Genomic DNA, 13,640 nt, shown 5'->3' with positions numbered 1-13,640 from the left:
ATAAAGGAAGCTGTCCATTGGTCTTGCCACACTATTGTATGCCAGGACAAGAACAGAAATGCCCTTACCTTTGGCCGTTTTCTTAAATGAATCAGTGAGATACCTGTATGATGGTCACTAACAATAACTGACAGCATTCTCAAGCTTATTATTTGCTTTGTTAAAAAAAATTATGCAGTGTACATTATAATTAATTAAAGCAATCATTTTAAACAATGAAAGCCACAAATATATTAATAGGAAAAAATGAATTTTCCTGGTATCACGTGTTTGCAAACCTAAAATAAACAGTGTTCTGACTAACACTGAAAAGGAAATGGCTTCTTCTAAAACAGAAGGGGGGGGGAGAGAAGGAAAAAAAAATGGAAAACATGAGAAATATACAAAATGAACCTAGAAGGATTTTATTGAAATGAGGATTGGCCTCATAAGGCCCCTTTCTGTATTGGTTATTGCAAAATCCCTAGAGTTCTATCAGTTAATGAATCTTTAGTAACAGCTAAGAGCAGCATTTAGCTTTCATTGCAAAGAACTTGGAACGTAAAGGTACATAACTGGATAGAGAAGGAGAGACACACAGCACAGTTAGCAGACAGACACGCTTAGACCGGGTGACAGGAACAGGAATGTGGCCGCTGTGCCCTGTCCACAGGCAGACTGACCTTCCTTAAGACTTTTCTGGTTGCTCCCCTCAAGGCATTCCTTTTCTTTTAATGGTTCGAAATCCCCAGCAGTTAAAATCTCTGGGAAGCCCTGGTGCTGCTTCTTGGAGCTATCGATCATGGTGAGAGGCTTCTCCCGACAGGCAGCATCAAGCAGGAGAAAAGCTCAATTTGCCAAAGAGCAGAGAACGATGCTCAGAATACTCTGGTCCCTGGGTCCTGGATCCTGTCTCACAATACCCCAATCACTGGGCAATTCTGTCTTTAAGGAGCCGAGAGGCAGCCATTACCCTTTAGTTCTCAGCTTGACCTGCAAATACACCCGTGCTGCTGGAAGCCCTCAACTCTCTCCCACATTGGGAGGCAGAGCTACGGAGGCATGGCTCTAAAATCCCACCCCTTTTCCCAGCCAGCCCCCTTTCCTCTGCCATTTCAGCTTCCCCCGCGCTCGGTACTTCAATCTGCAGTTTGACGGTCCGAATCATCTGACACACACCGAGTCAAGCAGTTAAAAATAAATCCTCTAGTTGTTAAAGAAGACTTTGCTGATACCTAAGAAGACAAATTGCTGCCTGTGGTCTCTCTCCCGCTCTCTATAAACACAGTCACAGGCTTTGGAAATACTTTATATCAGCCAGATGAGCACATTCATTACTCCAGCTAAACAAATGGCAGTCTAGGGCATCTGAAAGAAGCAGGTCTTATCGCGCCTGAGGCACCACCACGAATAAACACGCTACCAGCATATCTGGATACAAACATAATCATTTCACCATGAAAGTTCTTTCGTGGTGTACTTTTTGCTACGTTTGGCTCTCCTTGGCCAAGCCAATGCTCTTTGTAACAGGGAAATGTACTGTGATTGCAGCTTTTTTCCTCTGGCAATTCAGATCTCAGCAGCAGTTTTCCTTTGTGCCACTAGTTGGCTAAAGAGTTAATATCGCCATGAGTCTTCTAAGGAAAAAATCTTCTCCCATGCATTAAAAGCAGTGCCGTAAACACCTTCTTTCACAAAAGACTCAGCCAGTGCCCAGCCCAGGTTTAATTTCACGCTGAGTATCAACATGTGCTCTGGCAAGTCACACGCGGCTGTTCACTGTATACCAGGGATGCTGCTTAAAGAAAATCTCTAGGCAAATGGGGAGAAAGCCTCAGGTTTGCCCATCTACGTGTCTATCTATAGCTGGGCCAAGAGAAAAATTTTTAATGGTTCAAAGTATGCACCTTTGCAAAGAGAGCCCATAAAATCCATTAGAGGCTATGAAAGCAGTAGATTGTGAATCCTGTTTCATGAGGGATCCGTTTTGTTCACTTTTTATAACCAAATTAGTATAGTGTCTGGACTACTGGGAATTCTTAGTAAATAACTGTTGCATGAATGAGTGAATGAATTAAAGCAGAAGAAAGCTCAACAGGAAAACTTCTTTTGGTAATAATCAGAGTTCTACAGAAATCCAAGATCAATGATGGAGGGTAAATAATTTAGATGAACAACTAAAGGTTCTCTATAGGAAGCAAACTTTCTTTTTAAAAGAACATGTACAAATATGTTTTAAATGTGCACTGACAGGATCCTCTTGTGGGATAAAGAAAGGCTTACGTTTTTACAGTCAGAATATTCAATATTCTTTTCTCTGTTTAAACTTAGATGGGAAGCAGGACACTGATGAAGCATTCTGTTCTTTGTTCCTGGTTCCAAGGCTGGTGTGCACTAAAACTGTACTGTTCTAAAAAGATAGTTATCTACCCTTCTCCAATATCTCTTGAGAGTAGGATTATACAACACATGGTATGCTTCTTGTCAAATGAAATTCCTTCTGAAGCAAGTTAAGCCCATCTGTGGCTGTACAAACTCCCGCAGAAACAAACAGCAACGAGCTTATCACACTTCTCAAAAATGTCCTCAAATGCTACTATATCAGATCCTAAGGGCTTCTTTTAAATTAACTACTCATGTCCTTTCAAAGGAGTAGTGAAAAACCACCAATTTTTGAGGACATTCTTTATGTTAGTCTCTTTATCAGATGTTTTTTGAAGTTTATCTCATTTTAATCCCAACAGTGCTGGGAGATCTGTACAATTATTTGTACGTTACAGACATTTTACAGATCAAGGCCAAAGTCACAAAGCTTGTAAGTGGCAAGTCTGGAATTAACCGGAGTCTTACCTGTCCAAAACCCAGGTTCTTTCTAGTGCATTGCACTGACTGCTGTCTTCTAAAATAAGCCCCATTTCTGAGTTTTAGTTTGATTTTGAACAGGTTTAGCAGCAGAGGCTATAACTTTTATGGCCTCCTAGTAATTCCACTCCTGGTGCTAGAGAAGGATGCCAACATAATCATACCAGAACACCTTTTAACTTTTCATGAATAATGACAGTAGTCAACTTTATTTAGTGCTAACTCTGTGCCACAGTCTAAGTGCTTTCCCTATGTTATCTTATTTACCATGTTAACAACAGACCTGTGAGTTCGATATTGTTATCCCGATTTACAGATGAGAAAAGTGAGGCCCAGAGAAATCAAATACTTTGTCTGAGGTCTCGTAACTCGTAAATGGTGGCCAGGATTCCAAAGCAGGCAGCCTGGCTCCAGGGCCTACATTCCTCATTACCTTGCAAAAAGAACACAAAAACAACAAATCCCAATATTCTCCTTTTCAGAAGGTTGCTTTTAAATCCTGCCCAATTGTTTATAGGTCCTAAGTCTAGAGACCTGAGTAGATACATAATTACATGAGCTGCTTTAAAATTATTTTCTGGTTGCGTGTGTGTTAAGTGTGTTTTTAAAAAGTCAGTTCCTTTTTAAGGATCCTCTGTAAACTTATTATTTTTATATATAAAAATACATATAAATATAAAAAATATATAGTGGATGTTTATATCTGATAAGTATCAAAGCCCCAATAAGGAAACTCATTGTCCTATTGCAGGTTTATATCAAGAGTCTTGCCTTTGTAGTTTTAAAAGGAAATAATTTCTCTAGTGATGAATAGGCCTTAAAAACATTTATTTTGCTATTATTACTATTTTTAAAATTTTAATATAATTTCAAATTCGAGAGCCTTTCCCCCCTGCACTATCTGTAAGCAGGTTCTGACAATCATGTCACCTCTTTACCACAAACAAGTAATTCCTTCAAACAAGGATATTCTCTTACATATGGCAATATAACCTTCAATATTAGGAAATCAGCACTGATATATCCCATCTAATCCACAGACCCCATTCAGGATTCACCAACTGTTCCATAACATCCTCCATAACAGAAGGATTTAAACCAGGATCATATTTAACATTGAGCTGTTGAGGCTCTTTAGTTTCCTTCCATCTTGAACATTTTCTCAGTCTTTGACTTCCTTTTCCTTGAATTCTGAAAATTACAAGGAAAATTTTCCTGGAATATTTTGAAAATTATTATTTCATAGAATTAGCCTCAATTTGACTTTGTCTGTTGTGCCCTCACAATCAGAGTTGGGTTATGCATTTTTGGCGGGAATATCACAAGGGAAATTACGTGCTTTTTGCATCCTATCGGGCAGTGCACAAATTCAATTTGTCCTCCTACTGATAATGTTTATTTTGATCAATTGATCATGATGGTATCTGCCAGGTTTCTCCAAAGTAAAGTTAGTTTTCCCTTTGTAACTACTTTGCAGGGAAGTACTTTGAGACCAATCCATTGACGTTCTTGGCTAAATTATTTATTACCATGATTGCTGCCAAATAGTGGTTTTTAAAATTCCATCATTCCTTCTACATTTATTGGTGGCATATCTTACTGTGAGGAATTCTCTTTGCCCCATTTATTTATACCAGCATGCACTCATGGACTCCTATCTTATTTAATGGGTTATAATCTGCTACTATCATTATTTTGATGCTCAGATTATCCCAGTTTTGGCTAGTGGGAGTCCCTTCAAGCTGGCTTCAGCTTCCTATTGTCATGACCCTATCAGTCTTTTCTTTCTGGCACAAAATGATGTTCCAGGCTCATCTTGTAATTTTCCTGTCTCAGCTCTGGAATCAGTTATTTCTCCAAGCAGCACTGTCCACCTTTTTTTTTTTTTTTTTTAATTGGGATTGTTCAGATACCATACAATTATCCGAAGATCCAAAGTATACAATCAGTTGCCCCTGGTACCCTCTTACAGCTGTGCATCCATCACCACACTTAATTTTTGTTCAATTTTTAGAAACTTTTCATTACTCCAGATAAGAAATAAAGTGAAAGATTTAAAAAGAAAAGAAAAGGAAACTCGAATCCTCCCATATCTCTAACCAAGCCCCCTCAATTGTTGACTCGTACTGTTGGTATAGTACATTTGTTACTGTTTATGAAATAATGTTGAAATACTACTAACTGTAGTATATAGTTTGCAATAGGTATATATTTCTTCCCTATATGCCCCTCTATTATTAACTTCTAGTTGTATTGTCAAACATCTGTTCTGGTTCATGGAAGAGTTTTCTAATAATGGTAAAGTTAATCATGGACATTGCCCACCACAGGATTCAGTTTTATACATTCCCATCTTTTGACCTCCAACTTTCCTTCTGGTGACATATATGACTCTGAGCTTCCCCTTTCCACCTCATTCATGTGCCATTCGGCACTGTTAGTTATTCTCGCATCTTGCTACTAACACCTCTGTTCATTTCCAAACATTTAAGTTCATCCTAGTTGAACATTCTGCTCATACTAAGCAACCGCTCCCCATTCCGAAGCCTCGTCCTATATCTTGGTGCCTTATATTTCATGTCTATGAGTTTACATATTATAATTAGTTCTTATCAGTGAGACCCTGCAATATTTGTCCTTATGTGTCTGGCTTATTTCACTCAGTATATTGCCCTTGAGGTTTTGTCATCAACCCATTTTTTTTTTTTTTAAATGGTTTTGTTCACACACCATACATTCCATCCTAAGTAAACAATCGATGGTTTTCTGCATGGTCATACATTTATGTGTTCACCACCTTCACCACTATCTATATAAGAGCATCTACATTTCTTCCACAAGGCAGGAGGGAGAGTCAAAGAAGGTAGAGAGGCAAAAGAAAGAGGAAAAAAAATGACAGCTAGGAAGTAGCAAAAGGAAAAGTAACCTTAAATCAAAGTAGAGTAAAGAGTCAGACAACACCACCAATGTCAAGTGTCTAACATGCCTCCCCTATCCCCCCCCTCTTATCTGCATTTACCTTGGTATATCACCTTTGTTACATTAAAGGAAGCATAATACAATGATTCTGTTAGTTACAGTCTCTAGTTTACGTTGATTGCATCCCTCCCCCAATGCCTCCCCATTTTTAACAGCCCCGTCCACTTTTAATAGAGAAAGGTATTTAGAAACCAAGGTCTAATGTTAGTTGTTTTCATTGCCATTATGGTGTCACTGTTCCCAGGCCCTCCCAGGCAAAGCTAGGGAATATATATGCAGGTGTCTGTGTGCATATACACACATACACATACACGCATTTACATCTATATTTACATAGGTAAATACAGTTCTATATTTAAATATATGCATCTAAATTTTAAATATATATATATATATATAAAACCATGAGTTCACCTTGCTGCCTCCAATTCCAACCCATTGCCACAAGGCTCATCCTTGTTTTCTCCCTTTTCCATATATGTAATTCCCTTCTCCTACAGTGAGAAGCCTGTCTCCTATGGTCTCTGCCACCCCAGTTGCAGGTACCCTGTTGACCTCACAACTGCCACTGCTGTAGCCAAACCCCGTGCAGATGCCTCCTCATGGATGTGGGCTCTGCGGACCTACATTCCACCCCACCTACCCACCCCCGCCCCGCCAGGGCAGCTACCTTGCTCAGCTCCATATAATGTCTTTTGTGTTGAATTAGGGAGGGAGGAAGGAGATAGGCAGGGACCAAATAAAACAAAGCAAAATGAAACAAACCAACAAACATCTCTAAGAGAGAGGAACCCTCAGTTGCCACATGAATTGCTTTCCAGTAAATCTGCCCTAGTTCTTTACATACTACATCATTGTCACTGTCATTTGGCTCTATAGCCATGAGGGACATTTAACTTCGAATGATGTGATTAAAATCTCTTCTGCTATGACAAATCTGCTTTGACAGTGTTTGTTTATAAAAAGAATAAGATTATTCATAGCAGCGTTGTTCACAACAGCTGAAAGGCAGAAGCACCCAAGTGTCCATCAACAGATAAATGGAGAAACAAAATGTGGTATTTACATACAGTGAAATATTTTCAGCCATAAAAAGGAATGAAGTTTTGATGCATGCTACACCATGGATGAACCTTGAAGATATCATGATCAATGAAATAAGCTACGTACAAAAAGACAAATACTTTGTGATTCCACATATATGAAATACCTAGAATAAGCAAATTAGCAGAGTCAAAAATTAGAATACAGGTTACCAGGGGCTGGGTGGGGAGGGCGAATGGGGAGTTACTGCTTAATGGGTACAGAGTTTTCGTTTGGGGTGATAAAAAAGTTTTGGTAATGGATGGTGATGATGGTGGCACAATATTGTGATTGTAATGGATATCACTGAATTGTACACATATAAGTAGTTAAAATGGGGAATCTTGTGTTATATATATGTTACCACAATAAAATTTTTTAAAAACAGAAAATTAAAGATTAAGTACATAACTTATTTAAAATGATACCCTTATAAAAAATTTTAGATGCAACCTAGAGTGGAATTCCCTCTGCCCCAAATGCATCCAATCTAACTGTCTATGTGGATTCTACACTACTGTCACTCAGAGGTCATTTGAAGCTCCAAAGTGTACCTTTCACTGAACAACTACTGAACACCTGTTATAAAGTACCAAGACATGGATGATGAAAAGAAAAGGTCATCCTCTCTCAACATCAGTGACAAGAATGCTACAAGAGAAGCATAAATCAATGTTCAGCATTCTCTTTGCAGTCAGTTACCAATTATTTTACTCATTACTTTTAGATGTTTTTACATTGGTGAAACATTGCTCACTTGGCTATATTATCAGGTTTTTCCTTATTGAAATACAGCATCATCAGAGTGATAATCTTTTTATCAGCAGTTTTATAAACATATGTTTTCTCTGCCAAGGTTTAGTGTAGGTCCTTTGAGCTGTGTGTTTGTGTTTTAACTCCCTGAAGCCTTTCTTGGATTGTTCCTAGTCACTAAGCCATACAGTTTTTCTCACACTTACTAAGTATCCATTCTGGGGGTGGTGGGAAAATTGACTTGATTTATGGTAGTCTCTTTCACACTAAAACAACTCTTGAGTGTGTATACACACAAACACTGCCAAAGCAGATGTGTCATAGCAGAAGTGACTTTAATCATACGTCATTCGAAGTTAAATGTCCCTCATGGCTACAGAGCCAAATGACAGCGAAGATGATGTAGTATGTAAAGAACTAAGGCAGATTTACTGGAAGCATTACTAAATGTTATGGTAAATCCCACCAGTTAACTCAAAATACTTTTGATAAAAAAGACAATTAAAGAATGCTCTCTCTGAAATCAGAGATTATATCTTAAAAGTCCTTCATTTTTATCAGTCTTAAAATACATGGATAGTGAACATACAGTATGTAAGATGTAAAAACTTTAACAAATTGGCTCCTAAGGAAACCACTATTTCATGGAAGGGGGGATAATTTTTTTTTGGATATTTCTAAAGTAATAAGATTTTAAAGAAAAGCATCAATGATTTGCATAATAAGTACAATAGCATAACTCTGCACTACAACAGGGGAAAATAGCTTAATAAATTTAGCAATTATTTGGTCTGTTATTTGAACTTATCTTTCACCCTAGAATAAAAACAGGTATGACTGACATATACAGTACTACTCCTTTATCCTCTCTGAACAAGGGAACTCCAACTGTGACAAGGTTTTTGGGATTGGAATTTTACCATCTCATGGTCTGCTGATGAACCTCTGCATACACCGAGAAGAGAACTTCTTACAGGATGGGGGCAAGTGGAAGGGTGAGGCAAGAACACATTTCTGAGCTGCTTCTCAGCTAGGTTTTCACATTATAGTGGGTCATTTAACCAGAGTGTTTTGCCTAAACAGGAGTCTGGGTGCCATTTGTCTCCTCCTGCCCAAATAATTGGTATGAATAATCAAGAGATGACAGAACTTAAGCTTTTTTTAAAATCAGCTTATAATAAAAGTTATTCAAATCCTTTCTCTACTTCTAAGCTTTATAGTTATTTGTAAACATAAATACTGAGCTTTCCTTAGACGATATGATATCCTCAGATTAGCCTTCCTTGATTCAGATTAGTCTTCTTTGATTAGACTTCCCTAGCTATGGAATGAAATGGGAATAAAGGTTTAGCATAGATAGAAGGGCTGAGTGATAAGTTAAAAAGGTCAAATCCAACCAAAAACTGAAATGTGGATCATTAAGCTATATTCAGTGTGGTGCTGAGGTCGGCAGTTACTTATTACAAGAAAACAATCTACAACAGAGTTTCTCAACCTTTGTTTCATTATTGCCTCCTCCTCCCCACTAAGGAATCTTTTTAAATATTTTTTCCTAATCTGCCTCCCATGACATTTCAATATCACAGATATACGGTATATCTGTTTATGTACTATATGTTTCACCTGTGCCTAATATATAAAAAGAGTAAGATTTTTTTTGCTCCACTCCCCAAGGACCAATTTTCACCCACTGAGAATGTTTACAAGATACAACAAAAGCCAATATTTTCTATTTTGTTGAGAAAAAAAAACTGTAAGATAATAAGAGTGAACTGTATGTAGGAAACCCTCAAGAATAAAACAAATGTTCACTTTCACAATAATGACTTTTAGACTGTAACTAAAATTAGCATATAAGATCTCTTGGCTCTTTAGAAGCTCTAAGGTATAGGTGATATGTATTGATATTTTTATTTTATTAAAAAAATAAAAATTGCAGTTGTGATATGAAGTGATATGCTTCCAAGTCACTCTCCTGGTGATCATATGTCTTTAATCCAGATTTCTGACTCGAAGATTCTTTTTACCAAAACAAAAGCCTGTATGTAACTTTCTCCTTTTCCCTAATTTTACTTATGATTTTCCAAGGCATTTATTAAGAAAAGTTGGTTGTTTAATTGCAGGGGGATAATAACACCACAGACGGTTTTATGAAATGTAGAGGCAGGATGGCTTTGTGGCTTTAGAGTAAAACATAAGTCAACATGAATCCTGGTTATGCCATTTGACTGCTTGGAAGTGGCATAAAAAAAGTGATAACATCTTTATGCCTCAGCTGCCTCTTCTACAGAGGATCAACAACAGTAATAGTAACAATTATAGCCATTTTCTATTAATGTTAAAATTAGGAAAAATGCATAGGAAAGACCCAGCATAGGCATGACAGGCACTCCCCAATTGGTGGAGTCTGTCAGGACTTATTTCTGGAAGGATTTCCCTTATCTTCCATGGTTGGATGTCTGCTAGGGTTGGAGTTTCTCTGCCAAGACACACATGCATACACATAAATGCAGACCCACACACTAGACACCACACTGTACACACATTCTACATTTTCCAACCATGTCCCCTAAGTACAGCCAAGGTGGATAAATGGACTGCATATATCACAACTCACTATCACTGGCGTAAAATATAGCTGTGACTACAGGTCTTTTCAACACTCAGAACTGCAGTGTCTACTATACAGTGGTACCTAATTTATTTAACAAAACCTCTACTGAATGATTTTGGGGGCTTCCCAAGTCTATTGCTCACTTTTATAAGTAATGATAAAATAATTATCTTAAATACACACTTTTTCAGTTATCTTTTAAGGGTAAACACTAATATTATCAAATTGACTTCCTGAAAGGTTATTAATTTACATCCTCACCAAATGTGTGGAAGAATGTTTTACTATATCCTTGCCAACACTGGATATTATGAATCGTTTTCACCTTTACCAGTTTATTATCATTATTTTAATTTGCTGATTTTAAATTAACGAGTTTGAGCACATTTTAAAATGTTTTCTGCCCATTTGTTTCTTCTTCTGTAATCTGCCTGTGTTCTTCAACCATTTTTCTAATGGAGTGTTTTGTTTTTATTTTATTGATTAATAAATTATTTTTATGTATTATGGGCATTAACTTTGTCTATCATATGGACAATGCTTTCCAAGTCTGTCATTTATCTTTCACCTACGGAGATGGTGTGTGTGGGAAATGGACAGGAGGAGAGGGTACAAAAGTTCTCTCTCGTTTATTCTTCTCGTTTAACTTTAAAAACTATTGAGATTCCTATTGGAATTGCAATAAACTTATTGATTGATTAGGGGAGAACTGACATCTTTAGAAATATTGAGGCTGCTCATCCAAGAACACTGTGTGTTTTTGTTTCTTCATTTTTATGACGACCTCACTTTTGTTACCTCACTTTTGTATTAAAAAATTATAAACATACATATACATATAAAAATACATAGATACGTGGCTGGAAAAACCTATGCAAAAATGTTAGCATTGGTTTCTGTGTGTGGGGGGGTAGATTTTAAAGTGATTTTTACTTTCTCTTATATATATTTCATTTTAAAAATATTTATGGAAAATACCATAAAACATTTTAAACTACCATAAAATCTAAGATGATAGAACGTTAATCTTTTTTTTTGGCTTGGCACCCAGTATCTCTTGTGTCTTCCTACTACTTGAAATTTAATTTATTAGATTAAATTTAAAGTTTTACACATGCAGAGAGTCCTACTGATAACTTTTCCACTCAATTGGAATAATGAAATAGAAAAACTGGTTTAAGAAGCATAAGAATCACTATGACTAAGAAACTAATATTTTAAAGGCTATTTTAATGCCATTTCATCACCTCATTGATACAAACACCTCTAAGAGCTTATCATCACTCTAAACAACTCAATGAAGGTCAACACACATTTACAAAGAGGATTCTTTGGACTGGTGTCCATGTTAGGCACCAGGGACACAGTTTTGTTCCCAATCACTGTTTAGCAATCTTAAAAATCCCTTTCTGATTGTCCTCACTTCTTTTACATTCTTTTACTCTTATTAGAATATTCTTTTTATGCTTCTCCAACTGTGTGTGGTTAAGGGCAATTTAAAACTTCCAATGTGTGGCTTCACCATACATGCATGATATGTAGGACCATTTGGTTTGACAATACCGAAACTGGTCTCCACACTGTTCAACAACAGGGGTCCACTGTTCATGCACCTCATTGTTGTAACAGCGTCATACTGCTATCAAAGTTTCTAAACACTTTCAGTTTCAGAAGTTATCTCACAGTGGATTAAGAAAAAGCTTGTGGACTGGCACCACTTCAGGGATCACACTTTAAATAGCACTGTTTTATATTCATCTTAACTTCTTTCCAGTTCTTTCCTTTCTCTCCAGAGTACTGGCTCACATCCCTAGTTTCAATTCTTCTCTTTAGTTATCTTTGAGTCTCGCATAAACAATTTCAGCCACCTTAAATTCTTTCAACTTCTTGACAGCCTGGCATTGTTCTTCACCTTTCCTCTGTCCTCAAGTGACTAATCATGGGTCAAGCCATCAATTGCACGGTCTGAAAATTAGGCAGAAAAAACACTAAGACAAAATGTCAGGAGTCCAAGGATGCATTCTTGGGGCCTCATGAGTTCTTTATGAAAATTAAAAAAATTTGTATTTTCATTTTGTTTAACCTGGAAAACAAAAAGGAATCTTTTAAATCACCTGGATGACTACTGTTTTATAATCAAGTGTTGCCATATACTAATGAAAAATAAAGAGAGCTGGGCATTGTGGTAATGACTGATCCAAATCCAGAGAAGGCAAAATGATACCCTGCGGTGTCTTGAAAAGAGAAAAGATATGGGAGAAATGAGTCATCATGGCATCTGGCAGTACAGATTTTGCGACTGTGCTAGATCTGCACCTTTATCAGGTGTCAAGCAGCAATAGCATTTATGTAAAAAAAAATCGTATCTCAGCAAAAATTAATTTGAATTTCATTAGCTTTGTAGTTTTTATCATTAATATGCAAATGTATTGTTTTGTAGTGTGTAAATGCTACTAAGTACAAGGATACTTCATTTATGTTTGTAAACAGTTAAGCCACAATATACTAATCAAATTTCAGTCATCCTTGGGATTCTACAATTGTTATTAAAAGGTCTGTACATTATTTAAGTTTGTGACATACTATTTGACTGTATAATTCAAATGGAGAGAAGGAACCCATTTAATCTACTACTTGGCTTCCACAATCATCTTTTACTGAGTTTCATGGCCCCAGAATGCTATCCTCAATTGGGAACTGAACATTTGTCTCTGTTTACCTAATGTGACTGGGTAACCTATTTTGCCACCTTGGAAGTCATGACAAAGGTGAAAATAACGCCAACATGGCTCGAGAAATTAAGGAGCCAAGATGACTAACTGAATCTAATATTAAGTCACACTATGCCCTCATACAAGTTCTAAAATGTTTCCTTTATTTCTTACTGACTCCACTTTGAATAACCTGCATCACTGTTCCAAAGCATTTCTATTTTCTCTCAAGACCATACTATACCCCCCTCTTATCTTAACAGGTAACTTGGACTCCTAGGTTACTAACAATATTAAGGTCTTCACATATAAACTCTACTCCACCTTCCCACTCCCATTCTACCAGTGTCTTTGAGGAAGAAATAATCCTTTTTATTTCGAAGAACCCAGACACGTTTAAGACTATAGTTCCCTCCTGCCTACCTACAATACATTCAACCTCTCTGCTAGGATCCTTTGAGCCCAGGAAGATATTCACATTTCCCCTTGAACTCCTCTCTTTTCTAATCTCCTAAGAGTTTGACCCTCTTGCATTGGCTTCAAATATTAGCTCTAAATAACTACCAACACAAACACACACACACACAACCTACTTCTGTATCATGAGCTTCTTCCTTTCTAAATGGTAGTTTCTAAGTGAGTTTGCTTTATTAAGGTAT

At 37.0% G+C, this 13,640-nt stretch overlaps 1 protein-coding gene across 6 annotated transcripts in view; it reads right to left on the bottom strand.

The window, feature by feature from the left end:
* The window catches only part of MRTFB (myocardin related transcription factor B), a 241,182-nt gene that overhangs the window by 61,840 nt on the left and 165,702 nt on the right, over positions 1 to 13,640 (bottom strand). Inside the window, exon 1 of one of the 6 annotated variants that reach the window (XM_037813869.1) lies at positions 663 to 1,053. The exons of the other annotated variants lie outside the window; for them this stretch is intronic. Coding sequence (XP_037669797.1) covers positions 663 to 783 — 121 coding nt within the window. The 5' untranslated portion in view covers positions 784 to 1,053. Of the gene's footprint in view, positions 1 to 662; positions 1,054 to 13,640 lie in introns of those variants that run through there. 6 annotated transcript variants of the gene reach the window in all.

This window comes from Choloepus didactylus, chromosome 21 (genome assembly GCF_015220235.1).
Source record: "Choloepus didactylus isolate mChoDid1 chromosome 21, mChoDid1.pri, whole genome shotgun sequence".
In the NCBI taxonomy this organism is placed as follows: domain Eukaryota; kingdom Metazoa; phylum Chordata; class Mammalia; order Pilosa; family Megalonychidae; genus Choloepus; species Choloepus didactylus.
This window is presented reverse-complemented; position numbering and strand designations above follow the sequence as displayed.